Source organism: Neodiprion virginianus, chromosome 4 (assembly GCF_021901495.1).
Source record: "Neodiprion virginianus isolate iyNeoVirg1 chromosome 4, iyNeoVirg1.1, whole genome shotgun sequence".
Classification (NCBI taxonomy): Eukaryota; Metazoa; Arthropoda; class Insecta; order Hymenoptera; family Diprionidae; genus Neodiprion; species Neodiprion virginianus.
In genome coordinates this window covers 33803876-33828127 of record NC_060880.1, presented here as the reverse complement: position 1 = coordinate 33828127, position 24252 = coordinate 33803876, and the positions used below count along the sequence as shown (strand labels likewise).

Sequence of the window (24252 nt, the reverse complement as noted above, 5' to 3'; positions counted from 1 at the left end):
GATTCAAAATTCGCTCTTCGTGATACAAAATTAAACAGCAGAAAATTATTCGTAACCTACGCTACTTCTTAATATACTGAGCTTGCAGCTCGCTAACCAAAATCTAACTTAATATTTACAAACCTCAAACGCGCAACCCTCAATTCGAAACCTGGACACTTTAACACTACAGCAATAATTGCTCGAAATCGAAATTATAACTATAATTTCTCGATGGTTACTTCATATTCCCCTGGTTTTTTAAAAATACAGTTTGTTTGCATCGAAAAACCCAGACCATTCTACACAAAAATACTACTTGTCAATATTTTTTGGAAATAAGGCAACATTCGATTGTTACTAATATTTGAGTCCATGCTGTAACAAATCCTGATGATCCTTAGGCAATCATTATCACAAAAGTAATAAAAAACAAATGTAAATATGATCAAGGTTCCTTTTTACAACTTCTACTTATATTACCTGGTTAGTTTACGACTCTGTCCGCTGTCCTCCAAACACAAGATTGTTCAGAAATTTATTACCAAATGGCCCAGATTATAATTGCCCGTATCTGTTCTGTTTATTATACATTTATGGCAGTGCCCGTGTTGATTATTAGGAATTGCGAGTTTGAGAATATAATACATATACCCGACAAAGTCGATACTATTTTACCCGTAATTTCTGCATTTTACTGATAACCCTTAATAATAATATTAGGGATGTGTCGGATAGCGATTTGGCCGGATATCCGGCCATACAATATCCATCAGTAATGAGTCATTTTTGAATTTTATTTCTTCAGGAAAGTGAACTACATTACAATCGAGATACCTTTTGTAACAAGAAATCCCATACTGAATGGTAATTTGCGGACACCTCGTAAACTTTGACGATATTTTTTAGTCAGAATTATAGGAAATGCTCATATTTTTAAGATGTTATTCATCACAAACTATTTATCTTCTACTGTTTTCACCAAGAAATATTGTCAAAGTGTACGAATTGTCCACAAATTACCTGTCAGTACTGGAATTTTTTTTTACAAGAACATTCTCCATATAGTAATAACGATATGACTTGCAATTGTGTCGTTCAGGACGAAAGTTGAAAGTTTACCGAGTGTTGTAGTGTTGAGGAGATAAAATTTATAAATTATTATGATTAAACGCGAATGAAAATCATGCATTGATCAACTCGGTAGAAAATTACTAGTTAATTAAATGTTGAAAGTCCGAAAGACAGAACTTACAGTATCAATCCAATTTTTGGAACATGCAACCCAAATGTACATAGACAAAAAGTGACATTGATAAATAATATCCGAATAAGGTTTCGCCGATATAAAGTAAATTAATAACAATTGAACGTAATTTAATGCAGCTCAATCCCACGTTCCACTCATAAAACTTTTTTGAAAAACGATGTTAATTAATTACAATTCTAAATTGGATATGAGAAACTATAACGACTGATACCACCTGAAGATGGATTTTCCGGATTATTTGTAATCAAATCCTTATCAATTATATACGGATGGTTTCACGCTGAACTGTTTATCGCTCGAATGAATGCGTCAAAGGTCGTACCAAGAAGTTTAGACACGTGCAGGCTTTAAATTACGATATTTCTGTGAAAAACACATAGCGGAAAAGTTGTAAGACCGTTCGGAAGCTTCAAAAGTGTTCTGCTTCCAACAATCGATTGGTCTTTTCTGAGACAATATTCTGACGTTAGCATCTCACCAGTAATAGGTTGTACATCGTATTTTTCAATTTATTGTTTATTTTGCAGACTTTTGCCGTAGTTGGAGAATAATACGGAACACCCCCTAAAAAATCGGAGCCTTGCTCTAGAAATTACTTATTATTAAATTAATGTGTTAAAATAAGTAATGAACTGAACCTTGAACCAGACGACTTCATCGTTTACGCGTAATCACACGTCACTAATCACTAATCCTTAACGCAGGGAATGGACAGTCGGAATAAAGAATTAGAATGAACTGGCAATACTAGTTTAAATTGATATGAATCACCGTTGAGTGTGAAATTGTTATTCGTAGAAAGTTGATTCTGATATTTGACGAATGTTACTGTTAACTGAATTAAATGGTTTTAATTTCTCTGCAAAGTTTAGGCTGTAGTTTTTTGCATTGCTTCACCCATTTGCAAAATCGTGTATATGCACATCTAAACTCCTGGAAGTTAAGTTTTTCGATATTTTTCAACATTTTAAATTGCATCAATTTGAGTCGAGGTTTGATCAGTAATATTTAGATTGTACGTTTCTGATGTTTCGCAGACTTCTCGCATAGTTTTGCAAACAAAAACACGTCTCCGACATACCTATTTGATTGACGTTTATTTATCCGTTGTATAATTTCGGCGTACGTATTTCTTGCACGGGATTTTCTCAACTTTTCAATTTTGCGATGACGACGGTGTGTTACCAATGTTTTGCACGCGATAATTGTTGATTATGAAGAACTTCTTTTACCGGCATGATCAATTGCTTGGTTGATAATACGTGAAACTGCTAATACCCCCAAACCCGGCCAGACCCGGCAAACCGTTACGAAAAATAACCCAGGGTTATTAGTCTTGGCGTGTTTATGTATTCCTAAATTCTTGAACCCAACTTTACGAACGTTAGGCTAAATTTTCATGCAGCGACACAAGTTTCGGGCGCGTCATCGGAGAAGCATGCCGAGTGTTGCATTTACTTTTGATTTAGCGAATAAAAACAGCAATTTTTACCGATATACTTTTTGAAACTTAATATATTCATACTTATTCTTTATACATATTTATTCTCTGCGGTCGGTAATAGTTTTAACGCGTGAGGGATATTTACAAAATAAAACTCGAAGAATTGTTGATTAAATTATATATATATTTTCAAAAGTACAGAAAAAGTTTTCAGATTCCCAAAAATGAAGGTACGTAAGTAAAGGTCGATATTTGTTTTCGGGATTGGAATTATTTTAAACCTGATTCACTGTTGCTTGTAAAGATCTACTGGATAATGTTCTTTGTACTGGTCGACGTGCTTTGCCATCGCTTCCGATTGTTTCCTAAAATAAATCAAACGTTTACTCCATTAGCTCCCGATTGTTTCACACGTTCAGTTATGTCGCATTGATCGTACAAAGTAAACGTACTTAATATGATCTGGCATGTTGTAGTACACGTCAGTGAACACCTCCTTCCAGTTGGGTTTTACGTTCTTTTCGGCCGCTGCAAAATCCGATAGTATCTGCTTTTTGATCGACGATACGAATTCTTTTTCCTGCTCCTCAGACCACAATCCATATTTTTCTAGGCACTGGCGAAATCTTGCGATCGGTTGCAGTTTTTCCCATTCGGCAATCTCGCTCACTGATCGATACGCAGAACTGTCATCAGAGGTACTGTGATGACCAATTCTAAACGCATGAAAAATGATTACTCATTAGCTACCGTAATTTTATCAGAGCGCACAATCGTACTAAACGTCACAATTAAGTGATTATAACGACTACCAATTACAAACAACAAACATCAGTGAACAATATTACGAAGTAATGATTGTTTTATACCGATATGACATTGCTTCGATTAGCACAGGCTTTCCGTTTGCCAAAGTCCACTCTTTCGCTGCACGCGTGGCGTTGTGTACTGCAAATATATCGTTTCCATCGACTCTAACTGTGTTAATACCGTACGCAGGTCCTTTGGCCGCGATACCATCTCCCTTGTACTGCTCACGAGCTGGAGTGGAAATTGCATATCCATTGTTCCGACTAAAAAATTAAATCCTTAAATTCCATTCGCATGTGTAGTAGATGTATTGTTGGCGATGAAGTGTTCAAACCAGTAGTTTTCCAAATTCTGCATCCACTTACCATATAAATATAACGGGACAATCGAGAGTAGCTGCGAAATTGAAAGCGGCGTGCGCGTCTCCTTCACTAGCTGCACCTTCTCCGAAATAAACGGCAACACAACGGTCCGAATGTGCAAGTTTCAATGCGTACGCTGCTCCAACGGCTGACAGAATATAAAAAAATATGTAATTAGTTACAAAATGTGGATAGATTTCGTATCTAAATTACTTTATATTGAAAATAATACAGAAATGGCGTTTACTTTACCCTGCGGTAATTGAGTCGTTAGTGGCGATGATATAGTAACGAAGTTCAATTCTTTAGATCCGTAGTGAACTGGCATCTGTTTTCCTTTTCCAATATCCTCACAGTTTCCGTAGCACTGGTTCATGAATTGTTTTAATTTAAAACCCCGCCAGAGCAGTACACCTGGAATATAAAAAATGGTAGTTATTATTTATAAGTCCATCTTAGCATTTCTGTCAAATTTCCTGATTGTAAATTTCAGCTCTGACGATTAGGACCAACGATATTTAACTTCTTGAGTTTGCCGAAGTCGTGAGAGGGACGCGATACGATACGAAGAAATAATCTAAACTCACCAGCCTCCCGATATTGTGCGTAAACAACATCGTTTAGACTCAAAGCTGCTGCAGTTCCAATTTGAACAGTCTCTTCACCAGAATTAGTCATGTAGAACGATATGCGGCCTTGCCGTTGAGATTCATAAAGTATTTTATCCATTACAGTAATTGTTACCATGTCCTTGTACATTTTTATATATTTCGCCTCTTCCAGCTTTTGGCAAATTCAAAATTCAAAATATGAATATCAACAAACATTGAATCATAAATACATGGGTTCGTACTGGTGATTCGAATTTTAACAAACCTCGATATTCGCCATTGCTTTATCCTCAGTGGCAGAGCCCAATATTCGATATATTGGAATAGAGCCATATGAAGTCGCATTGGTAAATTTGAGCTCATCCGTGAAATTGTTAGAAATAATTGGAAACTTGGGATTACTGGGTCCAAATGTTGCCGAAGTGGTGAAGTTACCTTTGTGAATCTGTAAAAAAAATCAAAAGCAAAAGTAAGTATTACGTACCCGGTTATAAAATGAACACACATGAGAATATTAATCTCAGAAATAGGAAACAAACTGATGAATTTCAAATTCTTGAAATTTCTAATCAATAGTCTTTGATTCTATGACATATTATCCTCTTTTCCGCAAATCTTTCAAGAATATCAGATCTCTAATATGCGTATGGCAATCGCAACGACACGACAGCTATCATTGACGCAAGAGATTACTTTGGTAGGACATTATGATATGTTACAAGTTGCCACTATTAAAAATATAATATCCACGTCATGCACAGATTAGCTTATCGTTACGAACGTTTAGTGATCGTTCCCTTACTGACAGGCAATAGATCACTAGCGTCATTGATATAAGATAGAAATGAAAAAAGAAACTCACAAGACATTGTGCTGAAAATTGATTGAAGATTTTCTTAGCCCACGTGACTCTCATGACCAAATGTAGACAATTCCAATTGCTTAGACGGAGTTGACTGAAAGAATGATAAAGTTGAAGGTACAAAGAAAAGCAGTGGAGAGGTGTATGAATTTCGTGCGACCAACTCGACGCGGGAACTACGACACACGTTGAACTCGATGAATAATGAACGAATTGTCAGCATTGTTGTGTAACCATACACTTATCATGCCGGTTACTTCCATCACTTTAACTGATAAGACACGTCGGATCGTTTTGGCGTATACTTATGTACACTACATTAATTTATTGTAAAAATTATAATGTTGAATATATATTGCTTAACCTATTATCGATCATCACAACAATTTTTCAGAACAACATTCGAAATTTGAAATCGTATTCCTCGAAGTAATTAAAATGACGAGCATCCGACCAAATAACATTTCTTCATGTGAAAATTTGTCGACTCATCATATCAGTTTGGTTATGATTGTGATTTAATGGCATGCATGGATACTGAGTAATCGAAAACTTGGGAAACGGTGTATTTAAAAAATATCCTTATCATTATGGATGCTGATAAGAGTACCACTTGCTCAACCTGGTAAATATAAATACGCATACATATTTATAACGATTCAGGCTGAGCAAATATACCAAATTTTCTATTGTATTCGAAGCAAATATTTTTCAACCAATGTTGTGTATTATTTATATTTAGGAAAAAGAATCAAAAAAATATGAATGTTCAGTAATGCAGTGGTACCAGTTACAAATTTCTGATTCTACACTCCAACAAGTTCTTTCCAGGGTCAATGATATTCCATAAAGCCAATCCGACTGTTTATTTGTCTGGTATCAAACTCGTGGGAAAAAAAATTTGTTCAAATAACGTAATGGAAACTAACGATAAGAAAAGCAAGACAGAGTACAATTTGCCTTACTAAAGGCAACCGCGCATACGCCACGTATGATATGTTGCGTGGTTTAGTGGTACCAGGAGCTTAAACTTAAATTCACCTAGAGGTGGCAGGACGAACGAATTTCGCGGCGACGCGACGCGTCTCTGGACTGGTTTTTATCGCCGCGGAGTGTGGGATGAATTTCTGGGTTCGTAAAAGCGATTAATCGCCACGGTTGATTTAAATTCCTGACGTCAGTCGTCAGATCCGAATAGCTCAGCAGCAGCCGCTGTTCCGTGTGTCACACTGTTCTCCGTTCTGGTAGTGTAAGAAGTGAATTTCCTCAATTTGTCTGTGACATGGGCTTTTTCATGTAGGCAAGTGTTGGTCTGGTGCGTCGGGTAAAATTGGACAATTATCGGTAGGGTAAGCAGTGTTGAGTTAAAAGAAGTTTCGAGAAGTAAATGTGATACAATTCTTGTAACATAATATAACGGTATTACATCGAGAGATAGCAGCTTTTAGTCCAGGGGGTACGAGATATACGCAGCAGAAGGAAGACAACGGATGCTCCTCGTCCTCGTTTCCGCGTTAATAACGGCACGTCAAGGACCGTAGCGCGTTGCGTGGTTTTTTTTTTTTTTTCAAATCTTATTTCCCTCCTTTTTTTTCTTAAACCCATTGTGCTCTTCTACGGCTGTGGTGTTTGTGCGCGTATCTTTTTCCCTGTTTCTCGAATTATTCCTCTCGGAGAAACCTGCCGCGTGCGTAGTGTGCCAAGGAGCACTAAAGATTCGCTGGGTGGCTCGAACCCGTCGTAGCACATTACTCGTGAGGAGAAGTGACCAGCCCATTCGTAAGGGATGTCCACCCCTGCCAGAAGGAGACTCATGAGGGACTTCAAAAGGTACGTAATCCAATAACTCCCTCGGTCGCATCGTGATAATCGGTTCAACCTTACTGCTCCCCGTCATCCCCGTCGATAGAGTTTTAACCCGTTAAAAAGCGTTTCGTTACGATGGTCACATGCTCACCAATTCACCAACACAACCGACGTTTTACCCGCTGTGAACGTCACCGTGACTTGTGCTCTGAAATTATTATTAGAAGGCCGTGAGAACGGTGCAGAGGATACACGTTGTATTTTCGTGCACTTAAAACAACTCTCTCGTCCTTTTTATACTATTTGTTTACTCCAACCATTCGCCTATTCCTGATGAAAATCGTTCACTTTTACATCAGGTTTATGTTCAAATTGCAATTTTATCGCCATGCTTTATGTCATACATGTTAGACGTTCTAGGTCAGACAAATCACATTGTCACAATGTCCTCCACTTATCCATAGTCGATGTTGAAACCTATGGCTAATCTCTTCTTTGTTCTCTTTCGCAATTCAATGAAAATTAAATATATCTACTCATTAATTTGGCAACGTGCAATTTTGCACGCCTAAATATGCTTGTGACTTGCTCGAAGTAGTATAAGGAACACGATGAGTAACAGCTATCAGCTAGTCGCGATGAGTCAACTACCGCCTGCCCTTAGACTAATTTATTTTTCAATTAAGTAACTCGTCAGGTGCACAACTAAACTGTAAAACCTCAGGTGGTTCGTTGTTCAATGTTCATCAAGCATTGGTTTATCCTCAAATTGCTAATCAACGTGATTCGTTGCTGAACCGACGACATTTGTATGCAGACTCGACTTGACCATGACTGAATATAGAACACATTAGGCAGTCATGTTTCATTAATGCGTAAACTAATTTTATGCAGAGAGTATTCAACTTTATTTTGCTACTTTCAAGAAAAACTGTATTGATTGAATAATGATTAAACATTTAGTTTTTTATTCAAATAGAATTACTTCGGCATTGAACCAAATGTCTGAAATGAAAACTGTTAGAATACCGGTAAAAGATGGAATAAGGATTTGATTGTTTGTTAATTATCGAAAAGCTTGACAAATCTTATGCTTTATTTGCAGGTTACAAGAAGACCCACCAACTGGAGTATCTGGCGCACCAACAGATAATAATATCATGATTTGGAATGCAGTTATTTTTGGGTAAGTGTTCATAAGGCAGAATAATACAAAAGAAAATGATAATAATGTATATTGGTCAGTAAGAAAATTATCCTCTTTGTGATTACGATGAGTCATAAATATTTATAACTTATTATTTTCAGCTGATTCAATTTTAGCAAATATTTATTAACTCTTATTTTCTATGATTGATCGTTACAAATTCATCTTTTAAGATAGCGAACAACCAATCAAATAATACCATTTTAGAAATAATAATATGATTGTTATTATTGAGCTTGTGAATGGCATTACCTGACCAGCATCTGTATAGTTATTCATCAGTTTGGATGAATCACTACGTATATTGTTGCTTCAAGGTCAAATGCCAGCCAAATTACAGTTGTTAATAGAGTCAGTATAGTTAGTTCAACATTTAGCTATTTGATTACAGAAAAATATAATGAATCTTTGAAGTATTTTCATCACTATCTCAAATTGCAGACCACATGACACTCCATTTGAAGATGGGACGTTTAAACTAACCATAGAGTTTACTGAGGAGTATCCAAATAAACCACCGACTGTGAGATTTGTCAGTAAGATGTTCCACCCCAATGTATACGCTGATGGAGGAATCTGTCTTGATATATTACAAAATCGCTGGAGCCCAACCTACGACGTATCTGCCATTCTGACATCAATACAGGTATGTCTGATAATACATGAATGCTCAGCCCTGCCTTGCTTGTGTTTGAAATAGCGTGATTCCATTCTGAAACTCCTACTGCATCTACCTTTTAACCATGGTATTTTATATCTCCTATGCCTAATTAATATTACCCTTTCTGAACACAAACATACCACGCTGTGGATGTTTTGGAATGGGAATTACCTAATTTTTGAAAGTTGATTCTACTCAAATCAATAGCTATTCAAAAGTTATTTCTACTTGCTCGTTTATATTTCGACTTAACAGATTCAGTGTTTCGAGAATAATTTCTCGCTATGACTGAAGGATTATTTTAAATCCTTATGATGCAGCATTAACAAAATCCAAGCCAATACTTTGATATGTATATCAAGGTTCAGAGTAGTGCATTATTAATAAGGTAGAAATGTATAAATTTACAACCACGAAACTTTGGGTAGTTTTTTTTTTTTTACCCGTCCGCATTGACCTTCTCACCAAACTTGCGCTATAAATCTAAACCGCTGAATTTGCGCTAAGAAAATTTTTTTTGTGCTTAACAGCGGTTGCAATTCAAAAGTCTGATTAACGTGTTGTTGAAATGTATAAAATCTTTATGCATAGAATAGTGAGCTAACATATAATTTGAAGAATGTGAGTTAAATTTGCACGAAGTTTATTAACGAATCCTTCCCAATGTCTGTCGTATTACTGTTGTACTGGAATAATAATACTAGTGATTAATAGATTTTTTGATAAACAGTTTCCAAAGCACACATTAATTTCAACAACCCTTTTCAGGTTAATTTCTATGTGAAAGCTACCTTGCAAAGTAAGGAAGAAAGGACAAGGAATTTGTTATGAATTGACTTTCACCTTTGCTTTTATGCTTGTGTGGTCTTTGATACTGAGAATATTTTTCCTCTAAAGAGTGTTGTTGGAAAAGAACGAAGTAGCACAGAAATTGATGTGTACTATCTGGCCTGTTCATCAGGAATCCTATAAATCATTACGTGATAGGTGTAGATCTTCTATTCGACAGAATGATAATGAGGTCCGAAGAGATCGAAATAGATATTTAAGAAGTACGACTTATGTTATTGCAGTCGCTGTTAAGTGATCCAAATCCGAACTCTCCTGCTAACTCCATGGCAGCACAACTTTACAAAGAAAACCGACGTGAGTATGAGAAACGAGTTAAGGCTTGCGTGGAGCAGAGTTTTGTGGATTAGTGGCAACTGTTGTCACTATCGATGTATCAATCAGCCGATGGTCTTCAAAGACGGAGGAAGAATTTACAGCCACTGAGGGCCTTACCATCAAGCTAACACCTAGGACTTAGCACGTCACACCTTGCAACAAGAAAAAGAATATACAACCTCCTTACAACAAATGCAATGTGCAACATTAGAGCGAATTTTTACAATGTTGTATAATAAATTATTATTAAATTGTGTATTTATTTATTCAATATTTGGAACACAAAATTAGAAATATTTAATATTAGGGAATTGCATTGTTTTGTTGTATCTGTGCTAGAAACGATTCTTCACTCTAAACCAGGCACAGAGTTGTACTTCTATTTAATTTTAGTATTTCATATATTACCGAAATTCATCTATATATACATACGTATAATAAAATGCATAATTTCAAATTATATAATCAATTTTATTACTTTTACCCAATATGATATACTCAATAACAATGCACGGCGTACAGGTCGAATTTCACATTTAGCAATAGTTAATGCTTTCCACAGAATCTCAAACTGTTGTTCTTTCGTTACTCATATAATCATAGACATTAGAAAGTACCAGCTATTAAAAAGTTTTCTCTCTCCCTCTCTTTCTCCCCTTTAGTAAACAGCAAACCAAGTAAAACTAGATAACATAATATTAGATCCATCGTAAAATGTAAATGAATATTTTTTATATTATTAAGGTAATAAATAGATTTATCAGGAAATATTATTAACCTAACCGACTAACTTCATTGCATCAATAGGTAGAATGTTATACATTCTTTTCTAATTTTTGTATAAATTACGACCCGATAATGGCACGTCGTATGAGTAGGATCAACTCTCTTTCATTTATCGCAAGGACACGGGATAAGTGATTCAGCGATTGGCTTGTAATAGCTGGTGTATCTGAAATTACCGGGGCATTTTTATCCATTCAACTTGTTCACATTTTCTTTTTCTTCATCAAACATGCTTGAACGACATTGAGACTGTCTGTGTTTCAGTCTCTCTTGGACGAACCAAATCCTAACTCTCCGGCAAATTCACTAGCTGCACAGTTGTATCAAGAAAATAAACGGGAATATGAGAAACGGGTGGCCACAGTTGTTGAACAGTCTTGGCTCAACTTTCAAGAAAGTCACACAGAAGATCCCCGCTGACATTAGGTAACGCATTATTAAGTATAGATGGCTTACATTCAGGTATACACGTATATAATTTCATGATAAATTTTTACTTTGTGATTGTCACTGTAATCTGTAAACTGAGCTGCTTCAATGACGTCTTATTGGTCCATGAGGGCAGCTCAAATGACAAGATACTTTTTGATTAAATGGTTATTGTGGAATTATATTTAGATAGTTCAACCTTGTCAAAAAAATTTTACCTTTGTCTACAGATAGGGAATATTCTTTAATCTCTTTATTCACCGGTATCCATTCAGCCAGAATTTAATTGAGCTGGAAAGCTATAAATGTTTTTTCAATGTCTACAATTTTGTGCAATACTTTTACAACCATTACACCTTGTTGCATGTATTTTAAGCAAATAAAATGATTATTCAAATTGCTTTCTGCATTTTTACACAGACCCACGCAATATAGTACAATACGGTCTTAAGAACAGAATGTTTCGATTTTGAACGTATTGTAGGGATTAATAATGGAACACTGGTATAGCTGCTGATTCAGGCTTTATTAACAAATGTTACAAAAACACTTATCAATTTAATACGCAACTCGGGATGCATTTCAGATGCAATTCTCAATTAGGGTCAAATAATACTCTGGAACAAACGACTAGACGTAACTAAATAATACGTTATTGCTTATATCTCAACATTGACCCGATTATGCAAATGATTAAATTGGTAAATTTGCTTTGCACTCGTTTCGAAAGTTATTATTCATATTAGGTATTTCATTTTATGAATTATCGCTGCACGGCCAAGGCTAGCCTTTAACGTTCTGAACGTACTTAAATTGATTTGTATATTTCTCAAATACCGATTGTATAAAAATTATATACATATTTGTATATCTATATCATCTTAGCATCGAGTGATGTGTAGTAAATATTATCAAGTCACTGTTGAATAGAAAGATAATTCATTAATTATCTATTTAAAAATCTAATGCTCCTTTTATTGATGTAATGTAGCACCACGCGTCTCTTATATGTAACAAGGAAAATTCATCCATTTAAACGCAGAATTCATTCATGTTATAAATTATGATAAAGGATGAACAAAATCTATATATTTTATTCAAGCTGGAAGTAAAGAAAATTTTGCGATATGATGACAGATTTATTTCGTAACTGCTGTAGTTACTTTTAGCTGATAAACATAACGAGAAAGTGGAACATTTTATTGGATATTCCATATCATACATTATTCTTGCTGATAGCCGTACGCTCATTCACAATATTAAATATCTTATTGTAGTTTAAAGAAATACTTTTCTGCTGAATAAATTTTCATTACGATTTATTTACATAGTTCAACTTAATTCCAATCTGCAAGAGAATAAATAAAAATGCTCGGAAACTGATCAACAAAATTTGGGTTTGACTCAATTCCTGTGAAATAAGGTAATAATACTTTTAACACGAGAAGACCAATGATGAGCTCAACACCTTAGATGTGTATCAAGTTAAAAGTGAAGTGAACGTGATTAATCATGCTAAAATCATAAAATTAACTTCAACACATTTAAATATAACACTAAATATTAACTGTGTATTATGGTTGAAAATAGTAAAATTGATGTCTGAAAGATTTTCATGTTGTGTGAACTGAATAGTCAATTGTTCTGAAGGAAACTGAACATCGGTTGATAACATTCCGATGAAAAAAACTTGAGGTCAATATAATTCCAGCAATAGATTTTTTAAACATGCGTTGTAAGTCTCAAAGAATATCTAAATCATTCTGTAATAAATAAAACGGAATCATTGGACAAACAATGACGAATCAATCAAATAATGGGTTTACTATTTTATTCCCATCACTATTTTTAATGCTATGATTTTTCCTCCTTCTCCTTATTGTACCTTTCAAGTTCTTTGAGAAACTGAGCCTTAGGTTTCATAACGTTTGGTCGGTCTCCCCTACATTTTGGACAAAACCATTTTCCCTTAGGTTTCGTGCTTAGAGAGACGCATGAAAAGTGGAACCACTCTATAGGACACAGATCATTGTCGCAGAGGATCATTTCTCCGTATGAGATCTGATCACAAAGGCAATATGTTGGCTCGTCAGGATCTATGGCATCTTCAGGCGGTGGCGGAGTATCTTCCCGATGTTGACTTTGTTGAGTAACCTGGCGCCTTCTCTTCTTCTTTTTTCCCGTAGTAGCAGCAGCTGCCTTTTTCTGCGATCCTGTATTCGCGGCAGCCAAGGTAGCTGAACGAGTCTCTGTTGCGACAACTATGTCCATAGCATGCGCAGATTCAACCAAAGTATCATTTCTAGGCCTTCTAGTCCGCTTTGTTTGCCTCTCAGAAGTGTTGGCGGTTCCAGTTGTCGCCGCGTTGACGTTTGCATTAGAATCTCGTGCTGGTTCTGCGGCTTCTTGTTCCTTGCCAAAGTCTGTGATAAACCAGAAATTATGTTTTAGACACAAGGTAAAGGGTGCTAATTTTTGGTAGATTAATAAGATATATCGCAATATACCTAAATTGCGGTAGTCCAAATCCAATTGACGTGACTTATTCTCAATGTGATCTTGAACCTGTTGTACTATCTGCAATTTTTCATCCCCAATTTCTTGCGCCGCTATTAGGGCTTGTTGAACTTTTAGCAACGCTCGCCTCCAGGTTGACATATCAACGTCGCTTCGCAGTATATCTTGCTGTTGATCAACGTCTCTCAAATAGCCTAAAACACATTCAAAATTTTTGGTCAGTTGTGGTTACACATCCACTCTGGCGAATGTCTGAACTCAATTGGATGAATACGAAATCTGTCAATTAGCCTGACCTCCAATTTCGATATTAATGAAATTAATATCAACGTATTTGGGAACATATATTTGCTTGCTTTTTTTTTTGTGGAGATACTGGCGACGTTTACGCAGCAGTTTAGAACAAAAGAGAGTTACAGTATAACCTTAAATATGAAACAGAAAAAAGTGAAATATAGGTGAAACAGCGGAAAGTAGCAGAGTTTTTTATTTCATTAAGGGTTGTTTTATTGTAAAGTGACGATGAATTAATTACTTTGACAGGTAGCGTCCAGCTCCCGTAATCGAGAGACGTGTCTTTGAAGATCATTTGGAAGATTTTCAACGCAGTCCAAGTAATTTTCGATGTAAGTTGCGGAGTACAAAGCCTCGATGACTGCTTGGTTTAACATTTTCACCCGAATTCAAGCGAATAAAAAACCATCGAAATACGCTACAGTTTCACGTGTACTTCACCGCCAATATGTGTTATCTTAGATTTAATTGTTGTAAGTTTTGTAATTCATTTTACACTCGTAGAATTACGAATTTTGTAGAAGCGATACTCGCTGTTTTCATAATGCACATACTCCATGGTCAAATTACAAATATTTGATCCGCCATGTTGAATTGTAATAGTTAAAATACGAAGACGTCTGTTCAAAAGCAATCTGCAGCAGCGTCGATATTCTTACTCAAATTACGTTCAATGTACGTAAGAAAGGTTCTCGTTGTTTCTCAGAATTAGTATCGACCTAGTTCAGAACGCATTACTGTGAAAAAATGCTAAAACTTTTGTTCAAACGTTTGATGGTAAATACTACGCTGCGCGATGTGTAGGTATATTTGAAACGGTTATTTTCCAGTTATTAGATCAAGTTTTGGAGTGCGATTTTTCAGTGGTACAGAAAAAAACTTTTGAGATTGAGCCTAAGCGTTTCTTGGACTCGAAATATTGTCGGGATATAACAACAAATTCGCAAAATATTCATAACCACAGAGGCCACAGAGTTGACGGAGAAGAATTAGAAGTCGGATCAGTACTCGGCAGGTAAATGGCTCTGAGACAGTAAGAGGCCCTATTGGTATTTTCTTTATCGACGGGAACCGCTTGACACACTGTTATGGTTTAACATGCAATCCCATAAGACACACCCCCATTAGGGTAACCGTCTTTAACAGCCTTCGGTCAACTTTATGTATGAACTTCTTCGTCTTCCTGTTGGCTACCTTTAAAAAGGCAAATGCCGAATTTTTTGCCGAAATATTGCCGAAGTGGCAATAGAACTCAGAAGCAGAGCCCCTAGCGGGAGTTGTTGAAACTACTCCGTCCCTCGTAACGTGCGGTTGAAATTACGACTGGCATCCGCAAGCGTTAGTTTGCAGGAATTTCGTGAAGCGACCAACTTCCGTTTGACGTAGCGAATATTCCGGTCGTTGCCGCGTTATTATTGTGTCGCTTACTTGACGCGAGTAGTAACATCGCGTTGGTGCTATTTCCTTAACGGACCAATAGCATTGCCGAGTGGTATTTGATTTCGTTCGCCGAGTAAAAGCCGTGGTTCGCCCAGTCGTGTGTAAAGTAGGATCTTCGCTCTTTCCTAATCTCACGATAAACAGCAATGACGTCCACCGGAACCTTCCAAGGTCTGAAAGACGGCACCCGCAACTCCAGCAAGTGAGTACAACTTTCACGCTATTCATGAAATTCCGAAATTTGCCCAATACAGCAACGTGTGTCTCTCGGTTCAATACTCGAAACCCTACAGGTTTGAGGACCCCATGGGGGGGTATAAATTTTATCATTGTCACAGATTCGCATCCGCATCTATTCCTCCGCGAATCCATTCGAATCTTTACCTAAACCTCCTCCTATTTGTCCCGGACCGCGACACAACTGTCGTCGTTAATCATCGTGTCGAACCGATGAGTCAACGTTGTGACAGCTCTTTGTTTGTAACCGATCTCGTGTTTCTAATAACTTCCGACAACGAGCCTGTCGACCTCTCCTACTACATTCTTGCCCATGAGTAGCGAACTTGGCACGATTTACGATTAGCATTCGTCATCGAATACTTTACGCCTTGTGTTCCTTATGGCGAAGAAAATACATGTATGTTTGTATGTATGCGTGTGCGTATTTGTATGCATACATAATTTTAATCTCGCATGAAAAATCCTTCACCGGACGCTATCACCAAATACCACCACAAAGAAATATAATCAATCAGATTTACAATACTGCATACAAAAGCAGTCCGAACCGGATAAATCCGGATATATTCGCCAGGTTCTCTCGTATACTTTACCTAGGAACCGATAGATACAGACATAAAGAAGAAGCGACGAAGACAGTGTAACGGTTTATCTTATAACTGTATAAAAAAAATCCGGTCTCATCGCCGCCGTCTTGCGTTTGCTCATTCTTTCAGCGAACAATTATCGTCACTTTTTTATTCACAAATCCCGTCGCTGCGTGCAGGATTCAACGACCGACAGGTGCTGCTCATACCGTCTGCTCCGGGCCAGACGTCGTGAAACCGTCGGATGTTGTGACGATGAAGGGGGGGGAGGGAGGCGGAGCCGAAGGCTGCTGTCATTTTTTACTTCACCTTTAACGCCAGCCGGCGTCTCGAGGAAGACTTCAAGGTGGGGAGGAGGAGAAGAACCACAAATACAATGAAAGGATGAGGCGGTTATTTGCGCATGGATAGGATCGAAATATTAAAATGCATTGTCGAATTAATCGCTGGTCGAACTTGCACACATACAAAACTGTACTGTATGAATTACGCTCTAGGAGGGATAAAACTAGCATACAATGTGTGTAGCGGAATTTGAGAAAAGTTATTGCGCTGTGTGGATCTAAAAATATGCGAGAGCTATGGTCGAATAACTGTACCGGTTGAAATGAACATCCTATAATGGACAAGTTTTTACCTCAACGCTTGGCGCCTCTTATGCGTTATTACGTAAAATGATATGACACGCCTTATGTAAACCGAAAACCGTTGCATACGATATATTTTTTTAATCCCGTTCATTAACGATGCGGTCTGTACCGAAATTCTCGTAACCGTAACGAATTTAGATCTGCAGCTGAACATAAATTACACACGACGAAGGGCGTTCACTTTAGTCATTTTCAATCTCTGAGATATACTAACTTTGGACATACTCGAGGTTTTTTTTTTTTCTACACAATGCTGTGTAGATGCTGTGTCTATTTATGCAATCCTATGCTGGAAAGAGATTAGAGTGCGAGAGTCGTCGATCTTCAAATTACCGACGTCGGGAACTTGAAATCTTAAAGAACACTTACTTACTCGTCGAGTCGAGGTCTCAAGTCGCCCGCATTGATTACAGATCGCGCCTCTGTCCGTATCCGACGGCCTAGTCTTTTTCTTCAATTTGTCGACAATTGTTTCAGTAAATTTTTCCGTTCTTAGTCATGATGCGTTGCGGTTTTTTTTTTTTTTTTTCGTCTCGGTTCTGCCGGTAACGAAGTTACAAGTCGTTACCATTTTTTTTTTAATCCAATTTTTATCCATCTTTTAATGTAACTTTGAAACATGGGGTGGAATTGAGTAATGGTACTTTAACTATCCATCTTCAGAAAAAATCTTATTTTTCGCAATTTTAAGATTGTCCGATATTCTGTAAACTATAACAAATCAAAATATGATCATATTTTTTGAATACTTATTCTAAAATTTCAAAAATACCAGTGACTTTTCTCTCGATATAATTTTGCGATATTTTAATGATATTATAACTTCAGTCTTGTTTTGAAACGCTTTTAAAAAAAAAATCCAATTTCAATCGAAAATCTTATCGCACATTAACTAATACAATTTATACGTGTATCGTCGGCTTAATTATCGGTGCTGAGAAATTAGGCATTGACACTCGTCAGGGACGGTTTATATGCCTGTATCTAATGAAAACTGTACCAATTTCCTTTCCTCGCAACTATAATTAATTGTCCACTGCTGTCTCATCAGAAGCCGTACGTACGTCTTGTCCCACCCTCAAAAATGCGAATGTGTATCGAATGACTTTCGGATATCGGGTAATTTTATATTATGTAAATAATGCGAGCCGAGTTGCAGCGAAGTTTCGGCTGATCCGTTAATCGGAATAATACGGAGCAATAGATGTGTGAAATTTTTTAATTCGCGTTGCAAAACCATTGGTAGCGGTGGAAAATTCCATCACCGAACGAATTATTTGCGATCTTCCACTTGCCGAAAATAATAATTGAACATTGACGATACGTGCCGAGGAAAGTGAAAGCTCCCGATCGCTACCTTGACCGTATCGCATCCCACGTGCTTGTACAGATCAATTTGCAAAATCACGTTCCGTGCACCTACGTGCAAATCTTGAAAATCGCTGCCGACTATATTCACCAATCATTTCGTTCGGAACAATTTCGCTTTACGTTACGTGTACCTTATACGCTTACTTGGTCGAATGATTCAGCTCTCACCAAGGGTATACATAGATTTAACATATATTATGCGTTTCGTTCGCAGAAAGGGAAAAGGAGGGAACAAACTGTCGATATTAGGCTCATGTAATTAGCCTGAAATTTGGTTTTACGTTGAGTGGAGAGAAAATCGACACACTAGTCTGAAAGATGAAAAGAACGCTGTATGTTGTACAGACTTTGTCGGTTCTTTATCACACCTTATTAATACTCTTTCTTTCTTGTTCTGTAATTACCACTGAGGTTGCTGCGGCTGCTGCTGCGGCTGCTGTCGAAGCTAATTTGCAATTGTAATCCTAACTGAGCGTACGTATTTTTCCTAATCCCCAAGCGGGTAATCTGTCTCGTTATACTTCGTCGCCGATCAGTCGTCCTCGTTCTTTATAACCCGTCTGTATGTGTGACGTATAATACACAAGCGTGAAGCGCGCGTGTATACCTGCACAATTCCTGCATGCCCTAGGCCTTAGAATCAAGGAGCCGCAGACCGAATCCATATATGGCCAGTCCTCCGGAGTTGCGTTGGCGAATGTGAGGAGGCAGTAGGCGCCGCGATCCTGCAGGGACAATGCACCGCAACTTTTTTCCCCGACAGCTTTTGCAATATCGTTTAATCCGAAAGTTTACGGGGAACGTCGCTTTCGAAAGTGTTTGGCAAATTGCGACAAGATTCTGTCAGGCTGGAACACACTTTTCAATTTGGTTAGAATTGTACGATTCTTCGAATTCCAAGCAATCGAATCAGGACTTTTTGTAGGACAAAGAAAAAATTAAGCTTTAATCAGGGATCGGTGATTAATCGATTGATCGTAAGCTTTGACCAATTGTTTTCTCGATTAATCGAAAAATCGACAAAATTAATCGGAATTCCGATTATGAACTCTGAATTATTTTTACTGCCAATAAATTTCTTTGTCCGCAGTTATGATCGATCGGCAAAGTTTTCTTAGATTCAGAAATTTTCTACTTCCCATTCATGTTTGCTGAGAATTTCTTTCACAAGAATGCAAAGTCGCAATTACTGTACAATAATTTACGCGTGTAACGTTAGGTATACCTGAAATAATCCGTGGTAAAAAAATTGCAGAACTAATTTGACCGCTTAATGTGCATGGGTACTGACTCGTATGTATAACTAATTGTGCGCATGCAGCCTGACACGTTGCAAAACTTGCATAAGAGGAAATCCGTCGTTTCTTAACCGGATCATGCGAGTTTTTATTCGCTCAAGGCTTACCACTATACGTAAATCGTATAAACTTCTGTAAAGCCTTGCAGAACTCGGTATAAAAGTAATTGATCAAATTTCAAGCATTAATTGATCTCGATTTTTGAATTCTGAATTTTCTCCAATTCGCATATTATCAAATTATGTTATCAATTTTCAAATTTTATCGTATAGAGTTGTCGATTTTTTTACGATTTCAACATTTCGATTACATTTACCAAATTTTTTTCGAACCTTGTTCGGCCTTTTCTTTCTTTCGTACAAGTTTTGTTGTTTCAAGCGATATCGACAGCATTTTTAAGAACGCATTTTTCTGAAACGCCGTGAAAAGAAAGATAGACTCTGGAATTCATCGCGCGCTGTGTTCAAGCTGTTGTAGATACAATCCGAGATCGTTGGCTGCACTTTACTCACCCTCCGTTATAGCTGAATTATCTGTTTTCCAGGTATACTTACGTTACTGTTATAAGACACGTGCATAAACCGAGTGAAAATTATGGTTTTCGAAAAATGTGTAATGATTATTCCTTTACCAGCTTGTCGAAGGCAAAAACGTGCTGTGTTACTGTGAAACGATGAAACTTTCGCGCTGTTTCTTCTTACTCGAGTTGCTTGAATTGTCGGTGCAATTTCCATGACTGCGGGGTTCGTAATAATTTATTTCAGAAAAATGCACGAAATAGGGAAATAAAAATAGAAATCTCATAGGTACCTTATACGTATATAATATAATATGTAGCAAGTATTTCTTTTTTCTCATCGTCTTCGTATGATCATTAAATTCTGATTTATTATTCAGCACTCATATTGTCATATAATGTATATATTTATAATAGAAAATTCCACTAACGAAATTCATACCAATATATGATATATACCTGCTTACTTACCTGCATTCCATTTACGACAAACATTTGCAGAGCTCTTGAGAAAAATTATCTTAAACAAAAAAAGTTAAAAAAGAAACCAGTCTTCTACAAAGAAGCGAAGCGAATTCCAAAGTGGAATAAATTATACCACGGTTCGAAAAAGAATCTTCTGTGATTCTTTGAACTCACGTATCAGAATGTTTAAATGAGGACGAAGTCAGTAACGTTACTACATATAACGATTCGACTTTAGGAAAAATCGTTACTTCTCACTTTTAGGAATATCTGAAAAGTAAACCATGATAAATAAAATTGTTCTCATATTTTGCAAAGCCGACTTCTTGCAAGTCGTTCTAAAATTGTGCAACAATGATTTTTTCCCTGATATTTTCTCGTGTTAAAGTTACTAATTTCAACCTCATATTTTTAAAAGAATTAACAAAAAATAAATATATTCCTCATCGCGTTATGCATTTATAAATACGTATGAATTCACGAATGTAATTACAATATTTCATGATAATGTCTCATTATTATACGTTATATATTATATATATATATGATCATGTGACTCGACGAAATTCTTGTTCGAGAGAGATTAGATTGGCGTTGCGACGTTTTGACCCGTTTTTGCAGGCGTGAAGGATCGTCGCAGTTCCATTGAAACGAATCGTTGCATCGGATGATTCTATACGTGAATTTATAAACGTCGTAATTGCGTTTTTCGCGAATAATTGCGACCCGCCGACACGTGATGCATGAATCAGTGTCACAACCACCTCTTCTGAAGGGCTCCATGCCGCATCGCCACCCTTTTTAAAGCAGACTAACGAGATCCGACCGACGCGTGCTCATTTTGCACCGGTGATTATCGCCTGACTGATTAAGGAAAAATCTCTCTAATTTTAGACACAAAGAATGGGAGCAAAAAATGAAAAACAGACGAAAAAATAGACATAAAAAAAAAGTCACGCATCGTTGAACAAACACGCGAAGTGTATATGCTTGTAATATTGCGAACTATAAGATACTCGTATAATAATCAGTCGAGTAATTATTCATAAAAGTCTTTCCATTTAGTAAATTAATTCTTTTATAACGTCGCAGATTTGTTTGGTCAATTTCTCGTAATTTTTTTTTTCTTTCTGTAATTCATTTTTCTTCCTTCACACTTTATTTGAAATTCTTATTACCATGGTTACATGCAATGACTGCAATTAGCAATTATCGCCTAAGTGTAGTGGAGAATATATATAATATATACCCGTATAAATATTATCAAATTTACCAAAATTGGCCAAAGTAATGTTTTCTTATCGTTGTTTTAGTCGAAATAAATTTGATTTTTGGATCGTCGATTGTATTCTTATATTCGTAAATTGTCATTCAGACAATTGACTTTATTGTTTCAATTAAAAAAAACCCAGGATTCAAAAAATTCTTTCCTTTAACCTAAAAAAACGTTTTAGGGAGTGCCACGGTGGAAAATCGTTGAGTATTTTTTTTTATTAAGGTGCGTGCTCTATTTCCTCGGAGTCGCCGCCGCCGCCGCTGCGAGAGAATCCTCCTGGAATAACCACCGCGACTCTTTATACATGCTCTAATCACTGTACTTAAGTCCTCGTAATACTACGGGATCCTCTCGGCACGCACACTTTTCCCTTGCCCCGAGAGTTCGCGCGAGCTAGTCTCGTGACGCATTTTCTGCCGCCCTTTGTTCTCTTGTCTCTCTCACGCAGGCAGGCACACACACATACACACATACACACATACATACACTGTATTACAGAGGGAAAAAAGTAGACAGTCTCTCTCGCCTGGGTGATTGTGCGGCTTGCCTGCAGCCACGTTCGTTTCGTTGCATGGTCGTGAAGCCTGTGCGTGGGTCAGAAACTTTACGGTATTACTACCACGCGAGGCTCGCACACCTGTACTTACTCGATGCACGGTTATACAGTTGTTGATTGTTGCAACCCTCTGCGAAAGGTCCGTACACACGACGAGGGGCGGAAGTTCCGAATTTGAAAAACTTGAAGAGCGAGAAATTCGCGATAATTTGGTGGCGAGACTTGAAGTACAAGTTAAAGTTTGTGCGAAAGTGCGAAAATAAGAAAATTAAAATCTGAAATATCGTAATTCTAAATGATCCAAGATTCTTAGTTCTGTGAATTTTTCGTTTGGAGAAAATTCACTGCTTTGATCTTTCTTTGTTTTGGATTTTCGATATTTTTATCTTCGGAAGCCTGGTCATTATAATTTTTAGTTTTAACGCTGTGCGAGTGTATTTTAACATTCGGAATTTTACTCTATCGAAACTTTGAATTTTCGGGATCTTGCATTTTGGAATCTTGAACCTTCGGGTTTCCGACCATTCGAAACTTTGTTACTTTTTCAAAGGTTGCTTTCCTTACTTCAAATCTTACCACGAAAAATTCGGAACTAGGCGCTTTCGGAACTTTCCAAATTTGGAAATTCAACTCCGCCCGCATGACGGACCTTGTATAGACTCGTTTGCCCATTTTTTTTAACCTGATTTTCAAACCCACCTTTAGAGATATTTTATTTGGCAACAGTTACTGGAAAAGTTCGATAAGTTCTGATACAGTTATCGATAACGGTTTAAATATTATTGAAATTGGAAGAAAAGGTGATAATACTGCCACTTAATGTGATTATAATTGTTGGTCAAACTATACTTTCTCATTATTGCAATGTTAGATCTTTTCAATATTTTCTGCCTATAAATTAATTGTCTTTCTGCCATCACAAGGTATAGAAATAAGTCAATTTTGGGTAAACGCGTGCTTTGCAGTCAGCGTTGCTCAAAATCGTATATGGGATATTTTACAGTGAGCAGTTTGAACAAATTGCAATGCTGATTAATGATGCGATTTTTGATTGAATTTGAACAAAAATGATATTCTTTCCGCGTTTATCATTTCATTTATGTGTTGTTTTGAAATGGATCGCAGAATAATTCTTTCGAGACAATTTTATATTTAGGCTGTTGAAAGTCGTATAGCTATAGTAAAAAAGGTAGCAAGTTATTTTACTGATACGTTGCTTCTTTCTTGACTGCAGTAAAACAAATTCATCCATACAAGTATTGAAACAATCAGGAACGAGGATTGTTTATTTTAAAACGCTTGGTCTAAATTTGGTAACTCGCGATTCAACGTACTTGGCATTTCATTGAAACGTACATACAGATATAAATAAAAGTTGACATAAATATATATACAGCAGCGATAAAAAGTACCGATAAAGAACACACGATACTGTCTCGCGATAAAGCGATTCATCTTTATGACGTTATGCCCAACCTGGATCCAGATTGAGCGGTTACAGCCTACCTTGACTATCGCGCACGGAAAGACGATCCACAGACAAAATATCGGAGAGGAATGTGAAGTAGAAAAATAAGGGAAAGAAGAAACTTGTCACAACACGTGAATCACTCAAAACATGCATGAGCTGATCATCTCGACGTCATC

The 24252-nt window shown here is 36.9% G+C and overlaps 4 protein-coding genes across 5 annotated transcripts in view; 2 read left to right on the top strand and 2 right to left on the bottom strand.

Moving 5' to 3' along the window:
• Positions 1-2856: 2856 nt before the first annotated feature.
• Positions 2857-5470, bottom strand: LOC124302959 (2-oxoisovalerate dehydrogenase subunit alpha, mitochondrial). Its single transcript, XM_046759574.1, has 8 exons — positions 5339-5470; positions 4742-4921; positions 4453-4648; positions 4118-4279; positions 3869-4013; positions 3563-3766; positions 3146-3409; positions 2857-3058 (listed from the first exon to the last, which is right to left on the bottom strand). The coding sequence occupies exons 1-8, from the start codon at positions 5390-5392 to the stop codon at positions 2980-2982; spliced, it is 1284 nt and encodes a 427-aa protein (XP_046615530.1). The 5' UTR covers positions 5393-5470; the 3' UTR covers positions 2857-2979.
• Positions 5471-6505: 1035 nt separating this feature from the next.
• LOC124302964 (ubiquitin-conjugating enzyme E2-17 kDa) lies at positions 6506-11794 on the top strand. 2 transcript variants are annotated; one of them, XM_046759586.1, is made up of 4 exons: positions 6506-7168; positions 8250-8330; positions 8793-8997; positions 11230-11794. In XM_046759586.1, the coding sequence occupies exons 1-4, from the start codon at positions 7125-7127 to the stop codon at positions 11383-11385; spliced, it is 486 nt and encodes a 161-aa protein (XP_046615542.1). In that variant the 5' UTR covers positions 6506-7124; the 3' UTR covers positions 11386-11794. The 2 variants fall into 2 exon arrangements, with proteins under 2 accessions (XP_046615542.1, XP_046615543.1); XM_046759587.1 differs by lacking the exon at positions 11230-11794 and adding an exon at positions 10086-10639 and having other exon boundaries at positions 6515-7168.
• A 902-nt stretch (positions 11795-12696) lies between these two features.
• On the bottom strand, positions 12697-14745 carry LOC124302962 (inhibitor of growth protein 1). The gene is made up of 3 exons (XM_046759577.1): positions 14447-14745; positions 13902-14105; positions 12697-13817 (listed from the first exon to the last, which is right to left on the bottom strand). The coding sequence occupies exons 1-3, from the start codon at positions 14580-14582 to the stop codon at positions 13249-13251; spliced, it is 909 nt and encodes a 302-aa protein (XP_046615533.1). The 5' UTR covers positions 14583-14745; the 3' UTR covers positions 12697-13248.
• An 850-nt stretch (positions 14746-15595) lies between these two features.
• The window catches only part of LOC124302963 (microtubule-associated protein Jupiter-like), a 58758-nt gene continuing 50101 nt past the window's right edge, over positions 15596-24252 (top strand). Inside the window, exon 1 of the mRNA XM_046759582.1 lies at positions 15596-15847. Coding sequence (XP_046615538.1) covers positions 15792-15847 — 56 coding nt within the window. The 5' untranslated portion in view covers positions 15596-15791. The remainder of the gene's footprint in view (positions 15848-24252) is intronic.

Coding starts and splice junctions, on each gene's coding strand:
- LOC124302959 (XM_046759574.1), bottom strand. CDS start 5,392: ATGAGAGTCACGTGGGCTAAGAAAATCTTCAATCAATTTTCAGCACAA. Junction 4,649..4,741: donor AAGCAATGGCGAATATCGAG/GTTTGTTAAAAT, acceptor ATTTGCCAAAAG/CTGGAAGAGGCGAAATATAT. Junction 3,410..3,562: donor ATCGAAGCAATGTCATATCG/GTATAAAACAAT, acceptor TCATGCGTTTAG/AATTGGTCATCACAGTACCT.
- LOC124302964 (XM_046759586.1), top strand. CDS start 7,125: ATGTCCACCCCTGCCAGAAGGAGACTCATGAGGGACTTCAAAAG. Junction 8,331..8,792: donor TGGAATGCAGTTATTTTTGG/GTAAGTGTTCAT, acceptor CTCAAATTGCAG/ACCACATGACACTCCATTTG. Junction 8,998..11,229: donor CCATTCTGACATCAATACAG/GTATGTCTGATA, acceptor TCTGTGTTTCAG/TCTCTCTTGGACGAACCAAA.
- LOC124302962 (XM_046759577.1), bottom strand. CDS start 14,582: ATGTTAAACCAAGCAGTCATCGAGGCTTTGTACTCCGCAACTTACATC. Junction 14,106..14,446: donor GCTGGACGCTACCTGTCAAA/GTAATTAATTCA, acceptor AATGTGTTTTAG/GCTATTTGAGAGACGTTGAT. Junction 13,818..13,901: donor TTTGGACTACCGCAATTTAG/GTATATTGCGAT, acceptor GGTTTATCACAG/ACTTTGGCAAGGAACAAGAA.